Source organism: Magnolia sinica, chromosome 15, assembly GCF_029962835.1.
Source record: "Magnolia sinica isolate HGM2019 chromosome 15, MsV1, whole genome shotgun sequence".
Classification (NCBI taxonomy): Eukaryota; Viridiplantae; Streptophyta; class Magnoliopsida; order Magnoliales; family Magnoliaceae; genus Magnolia; species Magnolia sinica.
In genome coordinates, this window is record NC_080587.1 from 53,725,363 (window position 1) to 53,740,856 (window position 15,494).

At 40.4% G+C, this 15,494-nt stretch overlaps 1 protein-coding gene across 2 annotated transcripts in view; it reads right to left on the reverse strand.

Moving 5' to 3' along the window:
- Positions 1–12,107: 12,107 nt before the first annotated feature.
- LOC131228170 (uncharacterized) overlaps positions 12,108–15,494 on the reverse strand; it is a 34,342-nt gene continuing 30,955 nt past the window's right edge. For both annotated transcript variants that reach the window (XM_058224014.1, XM_058224015.1), the window contains exons 12-14: positions 14,248–14,328; positions 12,833–12,912; positions 12,108–12,423 (exon numbers count right to left, since the gene is read on the reverse strand). In XM_058224014.1, the coding sequence (XP_058079997.1) occupies positions 12,345–12,423; positions 12,833–12,912; positions 14,248–14,328 (240 nt within the window). In that variant the 3' untranslated portion in view covers positions 12,108–12,344. The remainder of the gene's footprint in view (positions 12,424–12,832; positions 12,913–14,247; positions 14,329–15,494) is intronic.

Here is a 15,494-nt window from a genome sequence, read left to right on the forward strand (position 1 = left end):
TCATCGGCTACAAAACCTTTAGGTTGCAACATATATACGTTCTCGTTTACATCTCTATTGAGAAACGCGGTCTTTACATCCATCTTATCCAAATCCATATAAGCCGCAAGAGCTATTATGATCCTAAATGAGTCTTGCTTATACACTGATGAGAAAATCTCCTTAAAATAAATGCCTTCATGTTGGTTAAAACTTTTGGTAACAAGTCTAGATTTATATATTTCAACATTACCGTTGAAGTTTCATTTGGTTTTAAATTCCATTTACAACTAATCATCTTTATTCCCTGGGGTAACTCAACAAGATTCTATAATTTATTGTCCCTCATATATTTCAACCCATTATGGCATCAACAAGAAGGATCAACACTCTGTTTAACTTGTGTAAAGAATTCATGATCTTTTTCCACCCTTATGTCAAACTCGTGCTCCTACAGATATACAATGTAGCCGTCTCGATTCACATGCCTCATTTCTCCTTCAGATCTTCTCAATGGCTCACCCTCTGAAGTGTGATTTTGATTTCTTTCATCAGTGGGTTGTATAAAAGATTCACCGTAGTGATCTACAGTGACTATAGGCTCAACTGCAAGATTCATACCAACAAGGTACGGAATGACAGCGACGGAAGACACAGTCCTTTCTTCCTCAAATACAAAATCCATAATGTACGTGCTCCCACTATTTTCAGTGTCTTCAATGAATCCGGCATTCACAGTCTCAATAATCATGATGGAGTGGAAATGATAGTAGAATCGATAACCTTTTAACATTTCTAAGTATCCTATAAATAAACAACTTATGGTTCTGAGATCGAGCTTTCTTTCATGCATGTTATAAACTTTAATCTCAGCAAGACATCCCCAAATATGTAGATATTGGAGATTTAGCTCTCTCATTCTATAACTCAAAAGGGGTTTTACTTATAGCCTTCTTTGTCATGCCCCAAACTCGGAAACCAGGCTCACAAAATTTTCGATCACTAAATCTGGTGCTGACAGCCTTCGTAGTACCCCATTCTCAGCTTTCAATACTCATATGCCAAATTTTCGATCTTGGGATCCTATAAGGAGGATTTTCAACATGAATTTCTTTGTAGATAAGCATAACCACAAGTTTTCCCAAATCACAAATGCAACATCATCATCACATATCCACTAAAATCAAAAACTTGAGTACAATACATGAAGGGAAAATACAAGATAAATGTCAAAAGCTCCAGAAGCTCTGCCGCACACTCCTGCCTCAGCTCGGCTACGTCATATCGTCACCTGCACGCATCTATCATGCATAAGCTTATAGAAAGCTTAGAGGGTTGTGTACGTGTGTGCGCAAGATAAGTGTCAAGCACACAAATATCAGCGTAAGTGGAATACTGGCAAGGCTATAAGTCATTCAATATTAGAGTACGCAATACAGATCATAGTGAGCCAAATATCAGATATCAAGGATACAATACAATATGTGATTCTGAAGAGCCGCAAAATACCATTAGCCTCATCTAGGCCATATAAATGCAGAAACATAACAACTCAAATGTCATATGCCGCGGATATAATGCAATATGTAGATCCTGGCGATTTTATAATACCATCAACCTTATTCAGGCTATGCAAAACAGAAGCATAGTAAACCAAATGCTATATGCTGAGGATGTAATGCAATATGTGGTATCGCAGGATATGGGGTCCATCACAAGGGACTTCTATCTAAACCAATCTCATACCTAAATTTGGATAGCCAAACTTAATGTGGTAAACTCCTGATCTCAGGTTGGTAGCGTGCCCCAACCGAAATCCTGGTCATTACGAGAATACACATAACAAATTAGTTACGCACCACAAGCCCGAGTAGATAGTAAATGAATGAATAGGTAAAATGCTAAATATGCAACTCCTACTCAATAAGTCCACATATCACTACCATACATCTCTAGGATTATCACCGGGGTCTAGTACACTACGCCAGATTGCCGCCCCATCAAACGCACAACTAGGTAAGTGGAAGAGACCTCACTATCCGCCTACCAATAATGGTCCAACTCGTCAATAGCAGACCCATTTATGAGCTGGTCATACTCGGCCTAACATTGCCTACTCCTTCAGGCGAGTAAGGCTACACCCCCTCCCAACTGACCACTACAGAGTGGGAGATATAGCTTACTGGTATATGGCCCTCATGCACTCATATATATCCACTCAGTCTAGACGTTGAGGCGTCCTCTGGTACTAAGAGGGTTTAGGGAATTTCACTCAAGGACATCTATAACACCTAATGTAGAACCAAATACTTCCACTGTCCCATCTGGCCATCCACAAGATGCATGTGGAGGCCACGGCCTTGATGTTGCTAGGGCGTATGGTGGTCATATTACAAAATGTGAGATGGATAAGTCATACCATCCAGTCATGCATCAAACCTGCACATACCGCATGCTCATGAGGGGCAACTTTGTCTTTCAAGGAGTCTCATAAACAATCAGCCCAATGGCACATGCTATGCTTGATCACTCCTCATAACAAGCATGCGGATGATGCGTATGGGCATGTATAATGAAGTATACCAAGCATGACTATAATCATATACATTATAATGGGTCGGTATAAGACAGCCCATGGCCTATATAGGTCAATGGGTGGTGTGCAATAATCACCTAAAAATGGTGGGCCTCACACATATAATGAGCCTCACACATATAATGGTCCTCATACATATGATGGTCCTCTTACATCACAATTAGGTCTCATACAATCATAATGAGCTTTATAGAATCGCAATGGGCCTCATATAATCACAATAGGCCTCATGTAATCACAATGTGCCTCGTACCATTACAATAGATCTCATACAATCACAATTAACCTTACAATAACCTTATATAATCCTAATGGTGTACTAACATATACTCAGTGCGTATACTAACATAGTCGTAATCAATAATCGACCTATATATGGCGGGGTCCATAGAAGGACAGCAGATTTAATCCACATCATGAGGATCGGTCCTCAACAGTGGATATACCAAATCTAATACCATAGATTCTTCTACCTATGGCCAGAGGTGATGATGCATCCTCCTCATAACAAGGATGGGTCTAGACGGCCTACTCATAGGCCTAAGAGTGGGCTTCTAGGTTTAGGTACTTCTACTAGCATCAATGGGGACCCAAAGTATTGGGATAGCCCAATAAGGTGAAATAGATTATACTAATAATAATAGGGGCCCATCAATCTAAGTTAGCCCATTAAGGGGAAATGAGAATGAGCCTAATACAATCATAATAGGCCTCATACCATCTCAATGGCCTGCATCATGATGTTATACTAGCACGTATTCATAGTCAACATCGATACTCGGCCTATACACAAAGCGGAGTCCATAAATGGACAGCAGATCCATAACATGAGGGTCAATCCCCAACTGTGGATAAGTCAAATCTGGTAGCACGGATCATTCCGTCTATGATGATGATAAACTCTCCTCATATCAAGGTTGGGCCTAGGTGGCCTACCTATGATCTTAAGGATCCGAAATAGGCTTCATTCACCATACTATTATATGGCCCGCTAAATGCCTTAGGGGGCCCAAATAAGTCCTAGATGGACTCCGAGATTAAAAACAACCTTACTAGTAACCAATGAGGGCCCAACATTTTGGGTTATCCCAATACGAATAAATGGACCATGCAAACATCAATGGGGCCCAATGATTTGGGTTGACCCACTTAGAAAATGATGAGAATGGGCCTAACAAGGCCTAAGGGAAGGTCACAATGAGGACATTTAACTATCATTGCCCATCAATGTGGACATCTAACCAACATTGTTCCCAAGGAGTGACCCATATAGAGCCAAACATATACTGGGCCCATGGCCTCACACAAAGGCCTAATATACATCACAATGGGCCTCACTCAAGGGCCACATATACATCACATCGGGTCTCGCCATATGGGTCTCATATACATCACATTGGGCCTCATTATATGGGCCTCATATACATCACATTGGGCCTTATTATATGGGCCTCATATACATCACATCGGGCCTCACACGGGCCACATACATCACATCGGGCCTCACCAAATGGGCCACAAATGCAACACATCGGGCCTCATCATTTGGGCCTCATACATCACATCAGGCCTCACCAAATGGGCCTCAAATACAACACATCGGGCCTCATCATATGGGCCTCAAATACAGCACATCGGGACTCATCATATGGATAGCTAGGATCAAAACTATATCACGTGGGGGCCACGTGAATGGACGGTGTGAATATACAACACATCACAAGGTGGGCCCCACCCATCCAGAAATCAGATGGTGGTGTGGCTGGATATAAAACACATATGTTACGAGGGGTCCACATGTTCCAAGGATGGACAGTGTGGATAAAATAGATCCATCTGTGGGTCCCACAGATGGACAGCTGGATGAAACATACATCAAGGTGGGCCCCACCTATCTCAGCCTATGGACGATGTGGATATACAATATATAAATCAAAGGTGGGCCACATCGTCCAGCAATCTGGATGCTGAGGATAAGGCCCATACATCATGTTCGACCCCTCACAAGACCGTCCAGATGGACGGTGTGTATACAGAATACATGCATCAAGGTGGGTCTCATCCCACACATGCAGCACGTGTGGAATGGGCCCACATGCCTGCTTAACGGATGGACGGTATGGACATAACACATACGTCGTGATGGGGCCACAGAACTTGCTGATGATAATGCAGTAGCAGCAGCATGTTGCATGGGACCCACCGTCCTTGTTTGGACGGTGTGGATCCAGCACATCATCAAGGTGGGTCCACACATGTGGCCCACCTCAGCTTTGAATAAGCTGATATTTGTGATTTCTCTTTGTCCAGGCTTGCTGGATGGTGCCAGCAGTGCTGAACCATCCGGCCAGCTGCTGGACGCTAGCAAGGTGGGCCCCACGGGTGGCTGGCACGGATATAGAATACACACATCATGCGAGGTCCACTAGGGTGGGCCACATGGCCTAGGAATCGGGTCGATATTTGAGTTTTATCTTCATCTAAATGGGCCCGGAAATGGACAGCAATGTGGCCCCAAAAAACTCTGAACGTCCAAAAAATATGGACGGTGCGGATGTCCCATACATGCAATATTAGGTGGGCTACACACACATCACCATAAAAAGAAAAGAGAGAGAGAGAGAGAGAGAGAGGTAAAGACAGTGTGTGTGAGGGAGGAGCTCCGCCACTATGAGCTCCTCTCGGTTTACAACACATACACCAAAATGGGTCCCACCACAAGTGGGCCCTCAAATAAAATCAACGGTGGAAATCCTAAGATCACGCACCGATTGCACTCCTTTTTGGCTCCTTGGAATCCCTAACACATTAGCTTCTTCTTTAATGGAAGATGATGAAAGTTGAAGAGTTGAGATGAGAGATTTGGGGGTAGGAAGTGGGCCACACTTGGCAAATTTTGAAACTTTCCTAGCTTGGACGGTTGCTCTCGTTGGGTTGTTTGGAAAAATGGTAGAGAGAATGAGAGAGGAGAGGGTGTTGTAAGAGGATGTGACATGGAGGGTATGGGCTTTATTGACTTATGGGGGCATGAGGTGGTATGGGGTATGGGTTGCCTTGACTTGTGGTAAGAAAGGGATGGGTTCATTTGACTTGATGATGAGAGAGGTATGGGTGAGTGATGAGTTATACTTTAATTGATTGATATGATGTTTGGGTAGAGATTCTCTCAGAATTCGCAATGCGCGGCGTTTTTATCAAAATAAATGCGAGCCCGCAACTCCTGGCCTGAGTATTGCATCAGTGCGCAAGACGCGGCGTTGGAACTGCGGCGACAGCGTGGCCGTTAGGGTACAAGTCTCGAGTCGAGTTGACTCGGGTTGACAGGGTGCGACTTAAGCTTGTGGACAAACGCTGTCTACAGATTGCGGATCACCAGAATTCAACGAGAAGGATCACAGAAGCTTAAGGAACGGTACAAACTACGATACGGGCCTTACATTGTTGGGGACCTTGTTAAGGATATGAACTCTTGTTTTCATCACATTACCCCACAGAGATTCTGGCAATGTCGAATTACTTATCATACTACGCACCATATCCATAAAGGGGCGATTTTGTCTTTCAGTCACACCATTCTACTTTAAAGTCTCATGCATGGTATACTAGGAGAAAATGCAACAATCTTGTAAGTATCTTATTAAGGGCCCTAGATTATAACCTGATTCGTTATATCTATCATAATATTCACCATCAAGGTCAGACCTATCAACCTTAATCTTCCTATTAAGTTGATTTTCAACTTCAGCCTTATAGATTTTAAAAGGCATCCAGGGCATCTGATTTTTCACTGATAAGATAGAGGCACCTAAAACGATAATAATCATCTATAAAGGTGACCAAAAACGTGCCCATTCCAGGATGTTGCAGGGAATGGTCCATAAATGTTCATGTGTATCACCTCCAAGAGTCCTACACTCCTTTTTTGCACATTTCTTTCTGATTATGGCATGTTTACTCTTAATATAATCAACACATGTTTTATAGTCGAAGAAGTTTAAAGAATGAAGAATCACTTCTCGCACCAGCCTATCCAATCTCTCACAAAAGATATGACATAATCATCTATGCCACAACATGGAGAAATTTTTATAGTCTAGTCTTCGTTTAGATCCTACTTTATTTCCATTAGGACATCTACACTATAGATGTGTGAGGTATTCAACTCTAGTTGGTATATGTTATTCACCATAAAGTCGGTGCCAATAATCTTTTATTCTCAAATTGAAAAGAGTAACCTAATTTATCTAAACAAGAAATTGATATCAAATTACACCTTTTATAAGGCACATAAAATATATCTACTAGATTCAATAAATGACATGACCCTACACTAAGCCTATAGATTCTGACTGCCTCTATGTCAACTTTAATGCCATTGCCTACGTATACTGAGTGTTTCACATCAATTGGTGGCCTGTTTATATCAAGTCCTGCACAGAAGTACATATGTGAATAGTTATTCCCGAATCTATCAACCAAGAATCTACCGATACATCGTTAGATTTGATTCAAAACATACCAGAATAAAATCATTACCCTTTTTTATGAGCCACTGCTTATACTTTTTGAAATATTTCTTCTGATGGCCCAGTTTCTTGCAAAAGAAGCAATTATTGTTTTTAGCCCGCCTGTTGCTTGATCTATTATCAAGTTGATTTTCATGATTTTTAACTGAAGGACCTGAGGATCTCTTATTAGAACCTTGTTTCCTTTTTCTCTTCCCTTTATGTCAATGTCCATGTTCATGCCCTAAAGTTACTAGATTAACATTTTGTGCCTTGCCTAGTATCTTGATCATATTCTCCTCTTGAACACACTGAGAAATAAGTTCGTTCAACATCCATTTATCTTTTAGAGTATTATAATTCCATAAGAAGGTACAGCATTAAGGAGGTAAGTTGTTCATGACCAAGTGAAGCAATTGGTCATCTATAATTTCCAAGCGAAAAGAGCAGACCTTAAATACCACTTCAATCTGCTATACAATGTATTCACGAATATTTCGTTTACATCATAAAGTGAGCAGGTTAATTTATTTAATAAGAAATCCACTTCAGCCTTATCCGATTTCTTGAATCAATTTTCCATTTCGGTAAAGAAAACTTTACCCTTATCTACATTAGGCATGACACCCCGCATTGTCTTAGAAATTTAGTGCTTTATGATTTTGAGACGCATATGATTGGATATAGACCATACCTCGTAACAATTAACCTCTGAATCGGTAGCATTTTCATATGATTTTGTAGGTTCTGGTTTTTCCAAGGCAAGGTCTAACTACAAGCAACCCAAGACAATTTTAATGGACTCCTTCCATTGAACATAATTTGACCTGTTAGGGTAGAAACAAGATACATTTTAGTTGGAATTGTGACTGATTGCAAAACATACTCACATTAGTAAATTGTTTATATAAAACAAATAATGAATAAAACTTAATACCAAGCAAAATTTATCAATTCAATTGATTGAGGCCTTCAATTGAACTATCCAGGATGAAAATGGGCCCGACCATTCGATCCTGGTGAGAATCCGTCACATCATCATCACTCCTCCTGTAGGAGGTAGTCATAATATACAAGTGACTCTCCTGAACATGAAGCTAACTGATGCCAATCATGTAAATCTAAGATTCTCAACACCTACGGATAAGATGGATATTTTATCTTTACATTATTAGCACCATCTATTCCACCCCGTCTATGCCCCTACTAAATGGTGGATCGTCTATGTTTTCGTCACCGTCCACATTGAACGCAAATGCAATTACTTGCAATCCTCTAACTTAATTCTAACATTACAAGTTCAAATCCATGAAAATCTTCACAGGCCAGAGTCATTATGGTGGCTAACACAACCAAATCGAATCCCATGAATTTGGATTTAGTGTTGCCATTTAATCCAGCCCTCAACAAATTATAAACAAAATAATTTGATTTGACCTAGTTGATAGATGGCATTGACCGTCGAAACACGGGGAGAAACAAACAGATATGTTTCTCTCTCCCATTTTCTTATTAAATCAATGGCCCATGTCAACTTTTGGAGCATGGGTAGTGGGCCCACAACTAGGCCTAATCAAATCTTTGTGCATATGATCTGAACGCCACCAATGAGCATCCCAGATCTGGTCTTTAACATTTACTGTATGGACGGCTTAGATCCGATGCTAAAGGTGCACATGATGAAAGGCCCATATGCTTTATTATCCATCTGGTGAATGATCTAGATGGGATACCCACAATGCACACAATGGATGGTTCATATCTAAGGCGTTAAGGGCCCCATATGGGCAAAGGGAGAAGGCCCATTCATAAACGATCCATGGATAGATGCCCACTTGCAAACGTCAAATGAGCCCAAGCCCCATAGATTGGGCCCACAACTAGTGCCTACTGATTATTACGGTCCCTGCGACGTGACCCACAAAGATAGAAAAATGGACCCGATCAAGAGTCTGCGCCTTGTATAGCAATTGGGCCCACTCGTTTACAAAGAGTGAGAAAAGGATCTGCCCTAAAGGGGAAAATCCCTAACCCTAATCCATCTACAGCCCCCGCCCCTTCTCAAGAGATCGAATGATCAGACGATCCCTCTCCAGACTGCAGCAACCCTAACGTCTATAGGATCTGACATCAACACTTCGAAAATAAACGATGGATGAGCAAGCATGGAAGATGACCAGAATCCATGGCTGCTCCTGTTCAAGAAGTCCGGCCACTGTCTGATGTTAAAAACGAAGACAACTGTTTAGAGGGGTAATCAAGGGTGGGAATCCAGCAATAGGGGCCGAAAAACGAGGGAGTCAACAGAGTCGGAGTCGTGATCATTTGCTGCTGGAAAGGAAGATGGGCTTCCAGTCATGGCTGCATGCTCACCGACAATCAAGAAAACCGGATTGACGCCGACAGATCAAATATGAAATTTAATTATCAGTTTATTAAAATTGGGTTTTAGAAAGCCCTTCATTCGAAGTTGTTGTCGGCGTTAATGGCATGCCACACCACCACTATAATGGACAGAAACAAAGGAGGCTTGCGCCTCTGCTAACAGAATCAACCATCAATGGCTGCACTACCTCCATAGGCAACGAGATAAATAAAAAAAAAAGGTGAGAACCCAATGGCTGGAGAATTTTGAAATCCATGGCCTATAAAGGTCTCCTAACATGGTTTCCAACAATTTTCAAATGCCGGATTCCAGCAACCATAAAACTTAATGGGGTTTTAGCCTCTGGAAACTGGAATTGAATGTAGCATGGCCTAGATCTAAGTTTTTGTTTATACGGTGACCAGAACATAGATCTGATCCAGGGATTAAATAACAGATTCAACAATCTGGATAGATCCACCATAGCGGATGCATGGTAGGCTCTGATTCTAAGGGGCTGTTTGATTTTTAATTTATCCGGTAAATATAGGTAAATAAGTAATTATGACTAACTCCACCTCTTTGAAATATAGGCAGTAATTACGGTTTGAAATTCGGTCGATGATAACCATGTGCTTACCTATTTACATGTGGGCCCCATCATGATATATGTGACTTATCCACACCATCCATCCTTTTTAACAGCAGATTTTAAGGCATGAGCCCAAAAATGAAGCAAATCAAAGCTCAAGTGGACCACACCTTAGGGAACAATGATCTTAAAGACATCAACGGTTGAAAGTTGTTTTCTCCCTAGGGCCCACATTGATGTTTATTTGTCATCCAACCTGTTCATAAGGTCACACAGTCATGAATAAAGGGGAAACAAAAATATCAGCTTGATCGAAAACTCCTAGGGTCCTCAAGAAGCTTTCAATGATAGGAGTTCAATTCCCATTGTTTCCTATGATGTGGTCCACTTGAGATTTGGATCTTCCCCATTTTTTGGCTCATGCCCTAAAATTAGATGTCTAAAGGGATGGACGGTGTGGATAAGACACACACATCATGGAGGGCACCAAGATTTAACGGTTTTTTTTTCCCTCCGGTGACATAAGGAGGGTTATAAATGAGGGTGGCTGTCAACATTACGTTGGAAATTCAACCGGAAATACAAAGGTAAATAATTATTGCCCATTTACTTGGAATTATGGCTGTAATTAGAAAATCAAACTGCCCCTGACTGTAAACTGTATGCGAAATTGTAAACGACCGAGCTATGCATCCAATATAAAGATACCAACTGTAAACTGTATGCGAAATTGTAAACGACTGATCTATGCATCGAATATAGAGATACCAACTGTAAACTGTATGCCAAATTGTAAACGCCTGAGCTATGCATCAAATATAAAGATCAAATAAACTAAATAGCATACCTGATTGAGACGTCATTATTGTAGGCTTAATGCCCGTCTTCTGCACCTTACACCCTTATAAAAGCACTGGGATGGGAATGAAAGCTTATGCTGTTATGTAGCATTGGGGACCCAGCTCTGTTTATATAATCTAAAGGGTTGAGGAGTTTGGAATCCATCGAAACTCCTCTCCGTAAGGCTCCACACGAATTTGATAATCCTAATCCCACTAGAACATTGTGTTTGTGACACAATGGTAGGGCACCACCCCTTACACGATTTTAGATACATCACAACTTATTGGGGGTCCACCGGTGCTCCCAATCACACTATCCAACCCTCATGACAATCCAGACAGTTGATCAATAATGCCCTCCTTATAAAATCTTACACTTATATGATGAATGCGATGGGAGATAAAAGGAAAACTAATCGGGAACTGGCAACATATGAATGGAAATGGGGCTTGACAAGCCCACCACTCATGAAGTGGGCCAGACTGTGGACTCCTAATTTCTTAAACGTCCATTTATTTTCATGCACACGCGTGAACTCCTAATTTCTGGGATGAGGCTTGAAGTGGGGTAGGCCTAATTAAAGGATATATATATATATATATATATATATATATATATATATATATATATAGCCCCCAAGGAATCCAGATCCACAAGCCCCATCCACAGGCAGCGCGGCACCACCTGGAAAATCTAGCTACAGTAGCATAACCAAAGCTGAAAATGAGTACAATGAAAGTGAAGTTTATGACAACTATGCGCTTGTAGTGGCAATGTAGTAAAGAGTAACTATAATCATTTGTTGGTTATCTTAACATAAAACCCATCTCGCAAGCCAGTAGTAAAGAGTAGCTATAATCATTTTTATGTTATCTTAACATAAAACCCATCTCACAAGCCAGTGCATCATTACTGTGGGATATCCGAGCCATGAGAAAGGTTGGCCCCAGCAGGAAGATCACCTACTGATAGAATCAGGTCAGTTTACCAATCAAATGGGCCACAAAAAGTACATCGAATCCGACCATCTGCAGGTCAAACTGTCCATCGTTTTCAGTTAGGGTGGCCAGTGTGATTCATTACAAGGTGATCTTCATATTGAGCCCCACCTCACCTCTTACAGAGTTTCAACGTCCAACACGGAAAAACACATTGGCACATGAAACAAGCTGTATGTTGACCTAACCTACATCTGTTTGCAGGTCATCAATGGAGAAACCTGGTATGGACACCAAATTTGTTTTACTGCTGAATGGTGTGTATAATGCCATTCCCTTCACTCTTTCTGTTAAATTCAACAATGAAACAACAGTCTTAACGTTAATGTTAACTCATAGATGTTGAGACCTTGAGTTAGAAAGGAGGGCAGGAGATGATTTTTGAATTTTGTACATAGAGAGGCCTTCTACAGCCCCATTTGTGCTGCTGTGTTAGAAGGAAACCCAAGATGGTAATAGTCGGAGTCTATACATCATATACAGGCAACCGCTCCTCGATGGAGACTCGGCAGATGGGGCATCTTTTACACTTCTCCGAGCAGACACTGTACACATCACCAAGAATTTATTATTATTATTATTATTAAAATGGTTTGATAAAGAAGCTGGAGGTTTGCTAATCCCATACTCATCAATGTTGCATATGAGTGGAAATCCAAACCATCAATCAGCTGGCCCAAAGGTGTGGATGCCCAGGCCCAAAAGTCAGGTTGGTCCACTCATCTCATGGGCCAAAGTGTACTAGGGAAATGGAACATGAAACCAAGTTTTTCTAGATACCATTTATTTCAGACACTGATTAACCCCAGAAAGGCCCACCTCATGGTAAGCTCAGGTGTTCTACAATAGCCCCATGAGGGGCATATTTGGGATGTGGACCACATGGAGATTAGCAAACTTCAAGATTTTTTTATTTTTCTTTTTTTGTTAAGGAGGCTATTAAATAGTCACTACCTGCAAAGAACACGATGCCTACATGGAAGCAGTACCGTGCATATCTCCCCCTCGAAACAAACTCTACACAGGACCTTTTCCTGTCCAATGCACAAAAAAGAAGAAGAAGAAGAAAAACGGTAAGCACAAGCATCAGAAAAGGTACCAAAATCGCAGCAAAAGCAAAATATAGATGTCAAGAACACATTAGAGGAAAGATGTCCATCCGATGAGAATCACAACTTGCATCAAATCAATAAGTACCATGACCCAAATCAATTTAAGTCCCAACTGATTTGACTCTGCACTACAAATGCTCAAAGGCGCCATGTAACAGGGACAGCACTTTTTCAAAATCGTGTTGTGTTAACATACGTATTTGTCTGTTCATCTGATGCTCTTGGACACAGATTAAAAAAGATAAAGCAATTCCTTTAGTTTAGATGATCCATTTTTTGTGATACTCTTTACATGTTTATCATCTTTACAGCCACATGGACCAAAAGACACATTTAGTTTTAGATTATTACCCCAAACACTTCACATGTTTACCTATCAGGTAGGCCACACTTGTATGAAAACAATCAACCATCTAAAATATTCTTTCAATTTTTTTTTTGCTCGTTGGTGATTTTCAGACACATGTTGCCTGCCTGATAGCCGAACAACCTGAATTGATTACTAGATTAATACACAGTAGGTATTAATCTAGCAAACAATTCAAGCTGTTCAGCTATCAGGCAGGCAACATGTGTCTGAAAATCACCAACGAGCTAAAACAAATTACTCAAAGCCAATGGCAGCATGCATGCCTCACTGGTTAAGGATGTTGCTTACCTTAGTTGATGTTGGGGTATGGAATCCCTTCCTCACCTAAATTATTTTTAATTCAACACCCCATCAAAAACAGAGTGACTTGCTTCGAGTCACACTGAGTCGTATCAAGTCAAACAAGCCATATAGTTGACTCGACAAGTCACTCTTGAGTCTAGGACGAGTAAGACCCAGTACCGAGTTTCTCAGCAACCCAGGAGTTTCAAGTCAGCGAGTTTTGGATCTATGGTTCTAATGCTGCCATACCAACAACTCCTTGCTTTGGAGGTGTCATTCCTTGGAAATCAGGGTCGGCATTTCCTGTTCAATCTAATCAGTCGAATAACAAAAAAGGAGACCTTAATGAAGACCCTGAATCACCATCCACAACAAGTTTGTGAAAAACAGGAAGGAAATGAGATACATCCAACGAACAATGCCAATGGACACATTATCTGTCTGGAGCTGATATGCAACAAGTTTCATGTGAAAATTGGAGCCTATGAGTTTTTAACAGAAACACAGCATTTGCATCATCCTCCAAATACACCAGTAGAACATTCTAAGCCAGGAATAAATCTACATCTCACAAGAGGACAAGCAATCGAAGTTATGAAGATTACATTTTGAAGTCTTTCATACTCCTGCTGGGTATATTTTGTGATTTCTGCTTGCTCCCCAAGAGCTGCTTGTAGTCTCCAAACCTGATGGAAAACAGAATTCATGAAATATATACTATTTGAAAATGGTAAGTAGCAGATAATATTTTCAGCACTTTCCGAGGTTTTAAATAGTAGAAAATACTATTGACTCCCTTAATGCAGCCAAATGCCTTGTTATCTAATTAGCAGTGACCATGAATGGATTACAGATGTGAATGCCTCATCATCTAATTAATGACCAAGTTGGCACATGAGTGCCATTCAGCACACATGAATGGTCGACTCGTTGCAATAATGTGCAGCCAACAAGGTATTCAATAACAGTAATGGTGGCCGTAACGGCCAGCCTCATGGCCATTATGATCAGTGTTCAGAGCATCGGTATCGTTACATGTATCAATGACAGGGGACATAGAAACATGTGTAGGTATCCTTGATATTATCACGGATACTCAGAAAAATATTTTTTTCTGAGGAAACATTGGGGAAATATTGAGAAAACGGCGAAATGTTTTTAGTGAAACTTGAGGAGATGTTAAAAGACTCATGTAGGAATTAAAGTATTGCAGAAAACAACTATACATAACAAGTATCTTTTATAGGGACCTAGCCATGCGTTGTGGAAAAAATCAATATAACATAAATATATAAAATTTCTAGTTAATCAAATAGATTGGCCAACGCTCATTAATATATGAATACAAAAATTTTATAGGTAATCAATAGATTGGCTGCCACTCATTAATATATAAAATTTCCACATTAATTAATAGAGAAAAATACATTTTTCAATATAAAAATGAAAAAAAAAAAAAATTAGGATTTCACCACTTCCCCCATTATCCTTCTTCTTTTATTTTTTATTTTATTTTATTGCCACATATCTATGTCAATGCATGAGTATCATACATAGACATGAATTTCCATTGCAGTCCATGCTAACATTTGAAGAAAAAAAAGTTTATATAGATTATTCTTCACTTTTGACTTTCGGCCCATCTTTGTTTTGGGTCCAGATTTCTCCCCAAATCCAAACTTTGATTCAATAAAAACCAAGAGTGATAGAAATCACCTAAGGAACAAATTCTATATATATAAAAAAAATCCCCAAAACAGAAGATTTTTTGGGTTTTTGGAAAATTTTCCAAATTTCTACCAGCTTTCACATATTTATGTTTCCCTGGTATTGGGGACATGGTGCACCGTAA